We start from the raw sequence: 12,659 nt of genomic DNA, 5'->3' as shown, positions 1-12,659 counted from the left end.
GTTCAGCCAATACAATAGGCATTGCTTTCTTTGTAGATTGACAAGGGAAATTTCTCTCGGCTATTTTTATCTTTGTGCCTCTGACTGTAACAATTCCATTGAATTGTTCCAGGTTCAAGGGATAAAATCATCCGTTTGGAAGTAATCAGAAACTCATTTCAAGAAGAGCTCGCAATCCCTTTACTATAAGCCCTGCAGTGTTTAGCATCAATCGAGCAATCCTCAACTCAACCATAAGAAACGCAGATATCGGAATCTACAGAGCAAGCAGGCTTGCTAATCGAAGATGTTAATGACACCGTCATCGACCATGTTTCAAAGCAAAGTGACGAACTGTCAGACCCTCGTATTTTATCATAAATGCGGGTGTAAAAGCATTCAAGTACCTCTCAATGCTTGTAGTACTCCTTTCTGCAACCACGAAACGTCAACTCTGTTGATAGGGGCTCTGCCATCTGCATGTAATAGGCTACCGGCGCGGAAGGATGCTTGCATGGCGAAGATCTTGAAAGAAGCAGGTCTAGCCATGAAATTCCAAAATCTAATCATTCTACCGGCACGTTCTAGAGAACAGATCGATGCGTTGCCCCTCTGTATAGAATTGAAGCCTCAGGACGAGGATGATGGCTATACCTATGAGTTGAACGGACCACCGAACACCCCTGAATCTACCTTTCAAGAAGATCCGGCTAACGCTCCAAATGTTGGTCCAGATACTGCAGAGCTTGAGAAGATTACAAAACGGCTCCAACTTCAACATGAAGCACAATGTGAAGGATCGTGTGCTGACGAGGACCACGAAGAAGCCAATACCGAAACAGAGCCTAACCCAGGCCCAGGTAACGTCAGCGATGATGAACCGGACGAATTTCAAGACGCCTACTCCGTTCAAAGTCGCATTGAGAACGACGTTGAAGACGGTTTCAAAGAAGAAGTGGACGATATTTCAGCTGACCTACCTACGGTAATTAACATCAACGCCGAGGAAGTCAGCACGATAGATAATCCGGATTATTTCAGCCGTGGAGATAAATACGGTAAGCGTTTGGATTTCACTGAGGACATAGGAACGGTCGACGAGGTGGGCTATCGGGATATTGCCGATTTGGACGGGGAAACGGATGACGATAGCTGTGATATTTTTGACTTCCTTGTCTCTGAGGATGAGGATGACGAAGATGATGATTATTATAACGATCCCGTAGAGGAACTCATAGAGAGACCCGCGGTGAGAAGGCCAGAAGCCGGTAGTTTTCTGTCCTATCTTAAGGTATTCTAATTGTCAGGTTTGGTCACATATATATACGACTCTCGGTACAAGCACAAGTCTGGAATTAATAGTTGGTATTCATAGTTGAAATTCATTCGGATACTTTAATTAAGAACAATATATTACATACTCAATTGTAAGGGCATCCTGAGTGTGAAATCCCTCAAGCATATTTGCATTATCTCATAAGGCGATCGTGCAGTCTTCCGACGGTCATATTATCCTTTCCCCTTTTCTCCATCATATCTACCCATTCTTCTACACACTTGTATGCGAACTCATTATCGCAATTCTGCACTGCGCATTCGTAGTCCCTTAAGTAGACCCGGTTGCGGAATATTTCAACCCAGGTGGGGCATTTATCCGTCATCTCAGCGATGAACAGTCGGCGTAGTTGAGTCAATTGATGTTGCCTTAATTCTTTGTTATACCTAGGGAGGTCTTTATTGGCATCTAGCTGTTTTCTAGTAATAGTATAAGGGGTAAGAGGCTCGAGGAGTCGATCCTGTCCTTGCTGCAAAAACGCAGGGAATTGACAAGCTTCGTAGAGGGGAAGGCAAGAAACACAATCCCAGTCAATGACGCCACACAGAACGCCATTTTGGTCAACGAGAATATTATCGAGCGAAATATTGTCGTGCCAAAGCATGGTCGGTTCATATGGCTTCTTGGCCTCTTCAGTAATTTCTTCGTCTCCGTCAGTTGATACTTCATCTTCGTAAGGTGATTTTCCGCTGGCGCCAAACTCGGGCGTTGGAAAAAGGTAGTCTTCTAGCCCCCGGAGACGATCAATGAGCTCTAGCATATTAGCAATAGTACTGCGAGCAGCGCTCTCTGTCATGTCTTGGAGTCTCAACCGAAGGTCAGCAGAAATGAGGCGGAGACGACGCCTGGTCCACTTGATAGCAGTGCGAAAAGGAATGCCGTGACGGTGTATACTGGCGCGCTCGCCCTAAAAGAGCGCCATTGAGACCATCTCGCCTACTTGATACTGTGAATCTGTGACATGCGGTTCTGATAAATATAAGTTACCGATACCCCTAAACTGTTTTTTGAAAGAAGTAGCAGCGTATTCGGCGATCTGCTTAACGATGCGCTCTTTAGCGCCCTGAGTGACGATATTCCAACATTGAGAAAGGGGTTGACCATCGACCCGGCTCATCAAATTCCATTCAAAGCCCATAGGGTTGTCGCGTGAGGAGTGGTAGCATTCGACCTTAGGAACAGGCAAGTTGGTGTTTTCGTGGATCCACCGCAGCGTTGTGATTTCGGTTTCCGTCTTGATTTTGGGGCACACAGGTAGTGAGACACGCATAACGAAATCCTTTTGGTCGTACAAGACGGAAAACAACTTGGCATAAGTTCCGTCCCAAAGGTGTCGCACATTATATTGTTTGGATGGATCGATAGCTTGCTGGAGTGTTTTCACTATGGAATGGATCGTAGGTTCGACGGTCCATTCGGGTTTAGGGAAGCAGATGAGGTCTGTACTAGTCCATCGAAGGCCATACGTTGGATCGTTGCGATGAGAAGGCGTAGGTTCTCTAGGAGTAACAATGGCTACGGTTTCTGGATTATCATCATTGTATGAGGTGGTAGGGTCGCCGAACAAAGAATCGGTGTCTTGAGAGACACTTCGACTTCGACTTTGACTTGAAACTCCCACTCCGCCATCTAAGACATAAACCTCAAGTGGGGCACCACCGGAGGGCTTGTCGTCGTTGGATGACATAGAGAATCTCAATCGAAGCGAAAAGTTAGCGATAATTTAATGTTAGTTAATATATGCTTCTCCGTATTGGAATGTAATGTCTGCTGTCCTGTAAGTGTGACTTTGAGAAGTATGAGTTAAACATGGACAAGTTGATCATGAGATTGAACCAGAGTAAGCGCGTATGTACTGAGGGCCGAGGATTGAAAAAGAGAAGTAATAACATCTTATAAAAAACTGATATGTATTGGAAGTTTCTATCTTCGTTGTCTATTGACTATGGAAGGTCCACGGACAGTGTTGGTAGTGTAGGCTTGGGTAGGCCTTGTCCTTCGATTATTCGTACACAGGTAAGTCATGATTCCCTCATCGGTAGGAGGCAAGTCGACGATAGATGTTTGTCAAAACCAAATTCAAAGGTCTGGAGTTAATAGTTTACATAGTATGAGGTATATGTATTGGTTAAAAGTGCATCGGCTTTGACTTTGTGAATTTAACTACATTATGTACATGTATTATCTGCTTCCCTTTCACACTACGTCATGTGGAATAATTCCAAGTTATGTATTTAGGTACTTATTTGTGCAAAGGACAAAGACCGAACTTTCGCCGATTTTGTTAGGTAAGGCATGTACGATATCGATAAAATACCTCGGTCGGTGCTAATACCGGAGGTATCTGAGGTACCTAAACTTCACAATGAATGTACCTCATGCCACTACTACCTTACAACTTACTAAGGTACATACATAACTAGGTACCTAGGATTCCTTCCCTTGCCTTCCTAAAACTCTTGTAACTCACCCCCCGGCATTGCCCGGTTGTAAGGTTATTCTTTCCCCAGCGGAACGGTCGATCGGCCTTTTCTGCTTTAGTATCGCCAACAATTTCAACCCATCTATTTTTATTTTTATTATTTTTTTTTCTTTCTTGACCCACCATCATCAAACCCGATCTAATTGATATACATACACGCACATCTCCTCTTCCTCCGATCTGTGTGCTTTTGGCCTTTATAGCCTCACCCTTATTTTCTAGCATTGTTCTCTCTCTATTGCGTATTGCGCCAATCCCAATACTTTTAGAGGATAAACAAGATAGACTATTATTACAACTACTACTAAAATGGTTCCCGCACGAGCAGTTTTTGGTGCCTTTCAGCGCCGAGCGTTCTCGGCTTCGGCGCGAAATGTGAGGAAGCCCCATTTACTTTCAATTGACCTACTTGTCTACTTCTGAGCATAGTAGTGATTGTCTTCTTGACTAGGCACATCTAGACTACAAGCCTCGAGGTCGATGAGAGGGCAAAAAAAGAAGAAGAAGAAAAAAAAAAAAAAAAAAGCCCAATTGCTAACCTATTTACTGTCTATAGCTCTCTAAGGTTACCGTACTTGGTGCCGCCGGTGGCATTGGCCAGCCTTTGTCCCTTCTTCTGAAGCTCAACCCCAGAGTTACCGAACTCGCTTTATACGATATCCGCGGCGGTCCTGGTATGTCCTATTCTCCAATGGACAGTCTTGTCTGATTATGGCGCAACTACTACCCAAAATACTCCAACTAACCTGTAATTGACGCATAGGTGTTGCTGCCGATATCTCTCACATCAACACCAAGAGCACAGTCAAGGGCTCCGACCCCACACCTACTGGCCTCGCTAGCACCCTGAAGGGTAGTGACATCGTCCTCATCCCTGCCGGTGTCCCCCGAAAACCTGGTATGACCCGTGACGATCTATTCAACACCAACGCCTCTATCGTTCGCGACCTCGCCAAGGCTTGCGCCGAGTCCTGCCCCGAAGCCAACCTCCTCATCATCTCCAACCCCGTCAACTCCACTGTCCCCATCGTTGCTGAGGTCTACAAGGCCGCCGGTGTCTACAATCCCAAGCGTCTCTTCGGTGTCACCACCCTCGATGTCGTCCGCGCCAGCCGCTTCGTTAGCGAGCTAAAGGGAACCGACCCTAAGGATGAGAAGATTACCGTCGTCGGTGGTCACTCCGGTGTCACCATCGTTCCCCTCTTCAGCCAAAGTGGCCACCCCGACCTAACTTCCAATGCTGAGCTTGTCAAGCGTGTCCAGTTTGGTGGTGACGAAGTTGTTAAGGCTAAGGATGGTGCCGGTTCCGCTACTCTGTCTATGGCCATGGCTGGTGCTCGCATGGCTGAATCGCTTCTCCGCGCTGCTCAGGGAGAGAAGGGCGTTGTTGAGCCCTCTTTCGTCGACAGCCCTCTCTACAAGGACCAGGGTATCGACTTCTTCGCCTCTAAGGTTGAGCTAGGTCCCAACGGTGTTGAAAAGGTCTTCCCTGTTGGTGACATCGATGGCAACGAGGAGAAGCTCTTGGAAGCGTGCTTGGGTGACCTAAAGAAGAACATTGAGAAGGGCGTCGCCTTTGTTGCCGCGAACCCTCCCAAATAAATATGAAAAATCTAGAGCTCAACGTTAGTGAGTAGGCACACATATATAATCCTGAGGAAGAGGAAAAGCCAAACCGCTAGCTCGGATGTGATGCAAACTTCACTTGGCTATGGTGGCCCAGCGTCTCTTGGCTTGGGCTGCTTATATCTCATGGGAAAACGTAAGATTTAGTACCTTGAGAGCTGTATGATAATTGAATCCCGAAAGATATGATTTGATGATACCGATACCTCTGATTTCCACTCTAAATTTGTCCATTCTTCATGATACATGTGTGCTTATTCCTACGGGGTCAATCTCGCTCGCGCAGTTTTAACATCGGTAATATAACAAATAGTTTCCCTAATAGCATCTTGCCCCCATAGCAACCCTACGATTATATACAATACGAGCTTAATATCTCACTGTCCACTTGTGTTTCTACGACTTCTCAACATTTCCGGCTTGCCAATCACGGCTTCCAGTGCCCTTGCCAGGCCCGCCTCATCATATCTCAACATACCTTCCGCTCGTCGCCCGTAAACCCGAATACAATCTATACCTAACGCCGCCAGCTCGTCTTTATCCACTTTAGGCGCCCCTTCGCCCTCCAGGTAGATTAGGTGTGTCACGTATCTCCTCGGTTCAGCCTTACGCTTTTCATCGATAGCAAAGTCGCCCTGGCTCTCGGCAGCCGCACGTGTAATAGCCCGCACGAAATCCGTAGCCGTCAGCGGCGAAGCGCTTGGTCCTGTCTCGCGGTCTACCGAGGAGTTCAGGATTAGCACTTTATACCGCACACCTGAATCGGCAAGTGCTGCGCCCACTCCGCGCAGCACCAGGCTCGGTATGATAGATGTGTATAGACTGCCGATGCTATAAATAACGGCGCCCGCCCGCCGGACCGCGTCTAGGACTTTGGGGTTGGCTAGTGGCCAGATCTCGTGTCCGTACGGGTTTATGTACCAGATGCGTTCGATGCGCGCTGGGAGGTCCTCTTCATCTGCTTTGCTGAAGTCGATGTACTGCCTGCGGAGCGTCGGTAATGATCCGGGAAGTGTTGCGTCTTCGATTCTATCATGCTCTTCCATCTCCCGGAATCGTTGCTGTAGTTGTAACGATGAGGATTCATGATTGTTATTGCCGAGGAGTAAGTCATCATCGGGTAGTGATGTAGGTGCGGATGGGTGCGAGATGGAGTTCTGTCCTGTGATCTGGGTCCCGTTGGCGAGACCTGCTGAGATGTGATGTGTGAAGTTGGTATTTATGGCTGGCAAGGTGGAGACGGTTGGCGGGATGCAGCAGATAGTAGAGAGAAGATAAATGGCTGACTCTAGTGAACCTGTGAAGACGCGCCCTCTGAAAAGGGGATATAATCTCAATGTCAGTCGCGCAATTCATATTCCCACGTATGATATATTATAACACTCATATCATCACTGGCCTTCAGTCGTTACGTGTATATAACGGGAGGGAAAGACGAGTGAACGCAAACGTACCCAGTCAAGAATAAATTCCCGATACTAGCTTTAGCGAAGTTAAAGACGGAACTGGGCCGAGCCCTCTTCACTATCTCGAGATTGACGAGATTGAAGACAGACCGAATGAGCTCACGTTTCTCACTTGAGATGTTGGTCCATAATTTGTCTCGTCCTTCGACGATATCCAGCCATTGTAATCGCGCCTGGACTGGATCCGAGGATAGTCTGTGGTTGAACAACCCCTTGATGGATGCTCGTTCCGCATCCGTCTCCGATCCGGGAATTAAACGCACCAACCTACCTTTTCAACGGACATGATTGTCAGTAGGGAGTATCCGTAAGAACGTACTTCCAATTCATGAAGGCGGAAGGGTGAGCCTTAAAAGAACATACTGCGAACATCACCAATGCCTGTACTACCCGTCAGCTTGGCCGACAAACAGAGGTGCGAAATGAATATTCAAATACCAGGACCACCAAATACACGAATTAGCTCGGATGAACTTCCACCATTGTCACTAATGGGTATGACATAACTAAGAGAGCAATTTCGGCTCTCTCTGATATCTTCGAATACGTCTACCAGACTATTGGTTGCTGTACCACCTCCGAAGACCACAATGCCTCTAGGTCGAGGAGTGTCCATGATATAGGTGCGATGATACAAAGACAGCGTTACATATGTATGAATATAAAACGAAGGTAGTGAATAACCCGCAGGTCATCTCAATTCTAAATCATAGTATCAAGGTGTTAGAAATGTAAGTTAAAGATTAGCTGCTCGCGTGATAAGACTGTCGATTTACCATAAATACCTACCTAGGTATGCATAGATTAATGCTTTGTATAAATTGTCCGAGTCGCCTAATCGGGTTACCGTTCGCTCTAGTTAGTTAGACTACAGAACATTATTCCATAATAAAGAGAGGTGGGATTCGTAATTGAAGCTCCCGAGGTTCGCCCGGTTCTATTCATCCATATACTATTACATGTAATGTGTGCATACATAGCAATCCATAAGAGTACATAAGTTGCCATATTCCTGAATGAAAAATGGAGTGGTGAAAGGTTCCCGTCTATGAATCTCCATTTTTCTATATGTCTACAATTGTTGACGTCTATGCATCGACACCTCCTTGACTCTCATGCAGTAATTTTGGTACCTAGGTATGTACGCATCAAGATAATAGGAGAATCATCGCGCAGCACGGGTGCCTTGACCCCATTCTCGAATCTTCTCTCTTCGCTCCTCCAACTTGCGCTCAAACTCTTCCACTTTCTCTATCCGTTTCCTCTCCTCTTCGGCATCTTTTACTGCCTTCTCCGCTGCTTTCCTTGCCCTCTCGCGCTCGTTCTGTTCTGGTCGTCGGGCTGCGATGTCACGAGGACGGAAGTCGCTAAAAAGTCGCTTTAGCACCACCTCAATGAGCCAGCAACCAGCATAGTCGATAACCATGATGGACGTCATGGTAGTCTTGAACTCGTTACTGAACTTCACTAGCTTCATCTGCTGATTCAGCTCAGGGATAAACTCTGTTGAACAAGAGAAGGCGATAGCAGTAACCGAAACTATACCCCAGAACATTCCCTTGTTTTCGGAAAGAGATTCTCTGAATGGTCGGCCTTGGTAGTTGACTGCGAAGGTTGATATTTGCTGGATTAACTGCAGGAGGTACACGGCACTATTCAGTAGCGACGGCGAAAATTCAGCCTCCAGGTCAACCATTTCAGATCGACTATGACGTTCAACATTAGCAATTCATTCTGAGTAGAGAATAATGTAGAGAAACTTACGGTTCGAGTTTATCGCAGAATCGAGCGATGTAGATTAGCGTCGCTATATGAACAGCAAATTGACCCAGAATCGAACCAATGATGTAGAAATTAAAGATATTGGGTTGTGGTCTCTCTTTCGATAAGCCCTCGACAGACCTGGCTCGGGAAATGGAGAGGAAGCACACACTCATCAACATTCCGCTAATCGTGATTTGCCCATCGCCAAACTTGATACCTTCGAGGTAAAGAACGCTAAGACTGTAGGCACTAATAAGACAGTTGAGAGCTAAGATCTTGTACATCTGGATCGTCGCCACTAAAGTACAGCGACCTTGGCGAATAATGTTAGGAATGGCGATGACGTTTCGAAGCTTGCTAGTAAATGGTGCGGCAACTGAGGCATCCCCTAGTTTAAGCGTCGGCGGTTCATCGTCGCCCAATTCCTGTTCCATCATTGCGCTTGTCATCTTGTCAGCAAAACCAGCGGCCTTAGCAGCAGCTTCACGTTGCTTAACAGTTCGTGGATCATGATTCATCAATTGCTGAGCCGCAGGGCTAGTCACCGTTTCGATATTGGTACCATTTAGTCTTGCAAGCTCTTGGGTGGTGATGCCTCTCTTCTGTGCTTCTCGTTCCAATGCTTTCTCGTAGTGAGGGTTCGAGGGTCCAGGGGGGTAAAGATGGGCGATGATGGCAGGGACAGGCGGCGCAGGTTGGTTGAACCTCTTCATGAGATCAACCTGTTTCTGGTAGAGCTCCTTCATCTTTGTGTTACGCGAGTGTTCTGCAATCCTAGTTAAATCTTCCTGGGTGCCGTTGAGAAGGGCTATGCCAATATGAGCTTGCTTTAGGGCGCCAACATCGTTAGTACCATCTCCAGCCATCAAGGTAAAATAACCCATATCCTTCAAACCCAGAAGAATTTCTTCCTTTTGCTTTGGAGAGACGCGAGCATACACCCACGTATAGCGCAGAAGTGATTGCCAGGCAGCGACGTTGTCCTTGAATTTGGCCAAAGCATACCCAGTTACACAGATATCCTTTGTCTTGATAATTTCGGGGTCAATTGGCTTGGACGCGTCGACCTCAATATTGACCTTGTCGTCAACGCTACGCCAAACCAATTTCTCCCCACCATCGTTCCGCTCCGGAGCATCCAGGATGAGGACATCGCGGTCAACGATTTCGACCTCCCTTGCAACGTGTACTGCCGTAAGCGGGTTGTCTCCGGTGATCATGACGACACGGTGGCTGCTCTCATTCAACATCTGCACCGCCTGCTTGGCATCGTCTTTCAAGGGGCATTGAAGTACCAGGAAACCAGCGAAGGTAAGATCAGCCTCAACTTGTTCGCGCTTTAGGTCGTTGATCCTACTAGATCCAAGCTCGCTGTCAAAGGTAAGCTGCTTATACGCGAGAGCAAGCACTCGAGAGCCACGTCGGGTGAAATATTTAAACGTCTCTTCATAATCCTTGGGAACGGTTACAAGCATTCTCATTATGGTTTCCGGAGCACCTTTGACGGCAACGAAAGTACCGCGTATCTTATTACCAGTCTTAGGGTTCGCAGCATTCACAGTGGCGACAGAGCTCTGGCGTTTCAAAGCAGACGAAAATTGGAAGCGGCGCTTGACCTGGACGGTGCCGGAAGTACCGCCTACGGCTGTGATGGAAGGTTTCGCTGCGAGAGTGTCGTTTTTTCCTAGAGCCCAACCGAGTGCCGAGAGGGTGGCCTTTTCCATAGGATCGCCAACGATTTCGCCGTCTTCAAGCTTGACAAGAGCATGGGCACTAGCCAACACAAGGGTGGTTTCCATTCCAGCCTCCTTGACAGAGGTTAAGTGGCTGTGAGCACCATCAGATTCGCGAGGAGTGTTGGTGCCAGTGTGACCAAGGCCAAGCCCTGCAATACCTTCGACAACCAAATCCTCGCCAGTGAGTGTGCCAGTTTTATCGAAACAAGCCACATCGATACGACCAGCGAAGGGAATACGGAAGGGTTCGGTACAGAAGATGGCAAACTTGGCTAGAGCCGCCAGACTAGTGTTGACTGCAAGACTAAGCTCCATAGGAAGTTCCGGCGGCACAACACTGGTGACAATTAGAACGCAGTCAAGGAGTAGCTTTGACCTCTTGCGATCTTTCTTGACACCCTCGTCCCAGACATACCAAGAGGCAGCCAAGGCGAAAATGAGGAGGAAGAGAATGAATAGCAGGGCTTCTACATTGTTTGCCGAGACGCGCTCCGTTGAGTAGATCATAGTCCGAACAAGACTACCCTGAGATGTTTCAAATCCAGTTTTCATCACAATGGCCATAGCGCCGTTGTCAGGGGGCGGGGGGACACCAGAAGCAAGCTTAGGCTTCTCCTCGTCAGGGTTACCATGCGTAACCTGCAATACTTTGGTGCCACCCCAAAGAAAGGCATTTTTATCGAGGCCCTCGGTGTCGATAGGAGCATCGCCAGGTCTTAATTGTATAGAATCCTTCAACAACGGCGTGCTTTCACCTGAGAGCATGGCTTCATTGACGATAGCGGTACCCTCTACCAAAAGCATATCACACGCAACACCACTATCCTCTTTAGTTCGCCCAACAGAAACGAGATCGCCCGGTAGGAGTTTGTCGCTTGGAATCTCAGTCCATTTGCCCAGCCGGTAAACCCACATGTCATATGGCTTAATGCTCATGCCTCGGAATTCGTTTAGGGTTCGCTGCCTCTGCCAGACCACCGTGCTTTCGAAAGCGACGAGCATGAAGAGGGTGAATAAGGAGTAGTACCAATATTCATCCAACATCCAAAGGCCAACACAAAATACTTGAAAGACGAAGAAAGGAGCAACCGCATGTTCTCGGAAGAGTTCGGTGAATGTGGGGACCGGGATATCGAAAGTGTTGGTACCATAGTATTGCTCAATCTTTGCGAGTTCGGCTTGAGAGCTAATGCCTTTCGACTTCTGAAACTTCCCGATCGTAGGCTTCGGCTCGGCGTCGATTTCGTAGGTCAGGGGGCTGAAAGATTGCTTGACAGGGTCATAGAGGAAACGGCGCTTTTGGAACAAGAACGACAAGTTCGTTTTGTCGCCAGTCTAGGACGCGCAAAATTGTCAATCACGATGGAAACCAAAAACGAGATAAATAGAATACACAATACAAATAGTAGTCGTAACAAAGCATGGTAGGGTACAGTACGGACAGAGAAGAAAACAAGAAGTATATACCTTGTCGCGGATGAGCTTGCATATATCAGCTGAACCAGCATTGGCGATGGGGATCACCTTGATCAACTGAGCATCCTCAATCCTTTTCGCTCTGGTAGCCGTAAAGAGTGCCTTTAAATTGACGCTCCAGTTGGTACTAAGCCAGGCCAAGCTCTGTAGAGTAATAATGCTACCGCACCAAACAAAGGTCCACTCAGAAGATGCGATGTGTTTCGCGTATAATTCGGGGGTATAGAAGTATCTCGCGAATATAGGCCATATTATGGCAAACGGCGCGACATATGCGTGAAGGTAGATGGGCAGCGGCGAGAGCAACTCAGCGCCCTTGATCTGGGGATTATCGACGAGAGTCATGGTCAGCCTGGGCCCTACGGCGATCCCATAAGTCAGAGATCCCGAGGATTGATTGTGTGAACCGTTAATACTTTTCCTTATCCCGTTTGTCAATTATATTCAGACGGCGGGGGTCAAGGAGGACTGAATGGATTCATCAAACGTAGATGTACTACGTATAACAAGGGGGGGGAGCAAAAAGGTGGTTTTTTGAACCGAAAGTTGTTAGCTGTCGAAAATCATAGATAGTGGATAAGATACACCAAGTATAATAGACTAAGTGACGTGTGGCAATACTCTAACTTGGCAGTTGGCAGCAGCTGTCCCTTAGCTCCAAACCATCAAACTTAATACGTATACTGCAGCAACCTGATTTTTATCGATAAAAATTATACAATGTATAATGTACATAAAGCTTTTATGAATATTTAAAATAAGCATATCAGAAATATGCAAACCAAACATATAAA

General features: G+C 47.0%; 6 protein-coding genes across 6 annotated transcripts; 2 read left to right on the top strand and 4 right to left on the bottom strand.

Annotated features, from left to right (window-relative positions):
* Nucleotides 1–194: 194 nt before the first annotated feature.
* Nucleotides 195–1,279, top strand: F4822DRAFT_439994 (uncharacterized protein; the record flags this gene model as incomplete). Its single annotated transcript, XM_051462698.1, has 1 exon — nt 195–1,279. Exon 1 carries the CDS (start codon nt 287–289, stop codon nt 1,277–1,279), a length of 993 nt encoding a protein of 330 aa, XP_051309498.1. The 5' UTR covers nt 195–286.
* A 48-nt stretch (nt 1,280–1,327) lies between these two features.
* On the bottom strand, nt 1,328–2,341 carry F4822DRAFT_417381 (uncharacterized protein). The gene has a single exon (XM_051459444.1). It carries the CDS (start codon nt 2,109–2,111, stop codon nt 1,449–1,451), a length of 663 nt encoding a protein of 220 aa, XP_051309497.1. The 5' UTR covers nt 2,112–2,341; the 3' UTR covers nt 1,328–1,448.
* F4822DRAFT_48809 (uncharacterized protein) lies at nt 2,104–3,112 on the bottom strand. The gene has a single exon (XM_051463561.1). It carries the CDS (start codon nt 3,000–3,002, stop codon nt 2,223–2,225), a length of 780 nt encoding a protein of 259 aa, XP_051309496.1. The 5' UTR covers nt 3,003–3,112; the 3' UTR covers nt 2,104–2,222.
* Nucleotides 3,113–4,106: 994 nt separating this feature from the next.
* Nucleotides 4,107–5,399, top strand: F4822DRAFT_438597 (malate dehydrogenase-like protein; the record flags this gene model as incomplete). Its single annotated transcript, XM_051462536.1, has 3 exons — nt 4,107–4,172; nt 4,354–4,471; nt 4,561–5,399. 3 exons carry the CDS (start codon nt 4,107–4,109, stop codon nt 5,397–5,399), a joined length of 1,023 nt encoding a protein of 340 aa, XP_051309495.1.
* Nucleotides 5,400–5,800: 401 nt separating this feature from the next.
* Nucleotides 5,801–7,505, bottom strand: F4822DRAFT_433661 (UPF0052-domain-containing protein; the record flags this gene model as incomplete). The annotated part of the gene is made up of 4 exons (XM_051461873.1): nt 5,801–6,737; nt 6,878–7,160; nt 7,253–7,270; nt 7,328–7,505. 4 exons carry the CDS (start codon nt 7,503–7,505, stop codon nt 5,801–5,803), a joined length of 1,416 nt encoding a protein of 471 aa, XP_051309494.1.
* Nucleotides 7,506–7,793: 288 nt separating this feature from the next.
* Nucleotides 7,794–12,419, bottom strand: F4822DRAFT_417370 (uncharacterized protein). Its single transcript, XM_051459443.1, has 3 exons — nt 11,857–12,419; nt 8,654–11,724; nt 7,794–8,595 (listed from the first exon to the last, which is right to left on the bottom strand). Exons 1-3 carry the CDS (start codon nt 12,208–12,210, stop codon nt 8,055–8,057), a joined length of 3,966 nt encoding a protein of 1,321 aa, XP_051309493.1. The 5' UTR covers nt 12,211–12,419; the 3' UTR covers nt 7,794–8,054.
* Between the last annotated feature and the right edge of the window lie 240 nt (nt 12,420–12,659).

This window comes from Hypoxylon trugodes (assembly GCF_022578975.1).
Source record: "Hypoxylon trugodes strain CBS 135444 unplaced genomic scaffold F4822scaffold_10, whole genome shotgun sequence".
NCBI classification, from domain to species: Eukaryota; Fungi; Ascomycota; class Sordariomycetes; order Xylariales; family Hypoxylaceae; genus Hypoxylon; species Hypoxylon trugodes.
Note: the sequence above shows the minus strand (reverse complement) of the source record. Positions and strands in the feature narration are given on the sequence as shown.

Coding starts and splice junctions, on each gene's coding strand:
- F4822DRAFT_417370 (XM_051459443.1), bottom strand. CDS start 12,210: ATGACTCTCGTCGATAATCCCCAGATCAAGGGCGCTGAGTTGCTCTCG. Junction 11,725..11,856: donor GCAAGCTCATCCGCGACAAG/GTATATACTTCT, acceptor TGCGCGTCCTAG/ACTGGCGACAAAACGAACTT. Junction 8,596..8,653: donor TTCTGCGATAAACTCGAACC/GTAAGTTTCTCT, acceptor TGAACGTCATAG/TCGATCTGAAATGGTTGACC.
- F4822DRAFT_417381 (XM_051459444.1), bottom strand. CDS start 2,111: ATGACAGAGAGCGCTGCTCGCAGTACTATTGCTAATATGCTAGAGCTC.
- F4822DRAFT_48809 (XM_051463561.1), bottom strand. CDS start 3,002: ATGTCATCCAACGACGACAAGCCCTCCGGTGGTGCCCCACTTGAGGTT.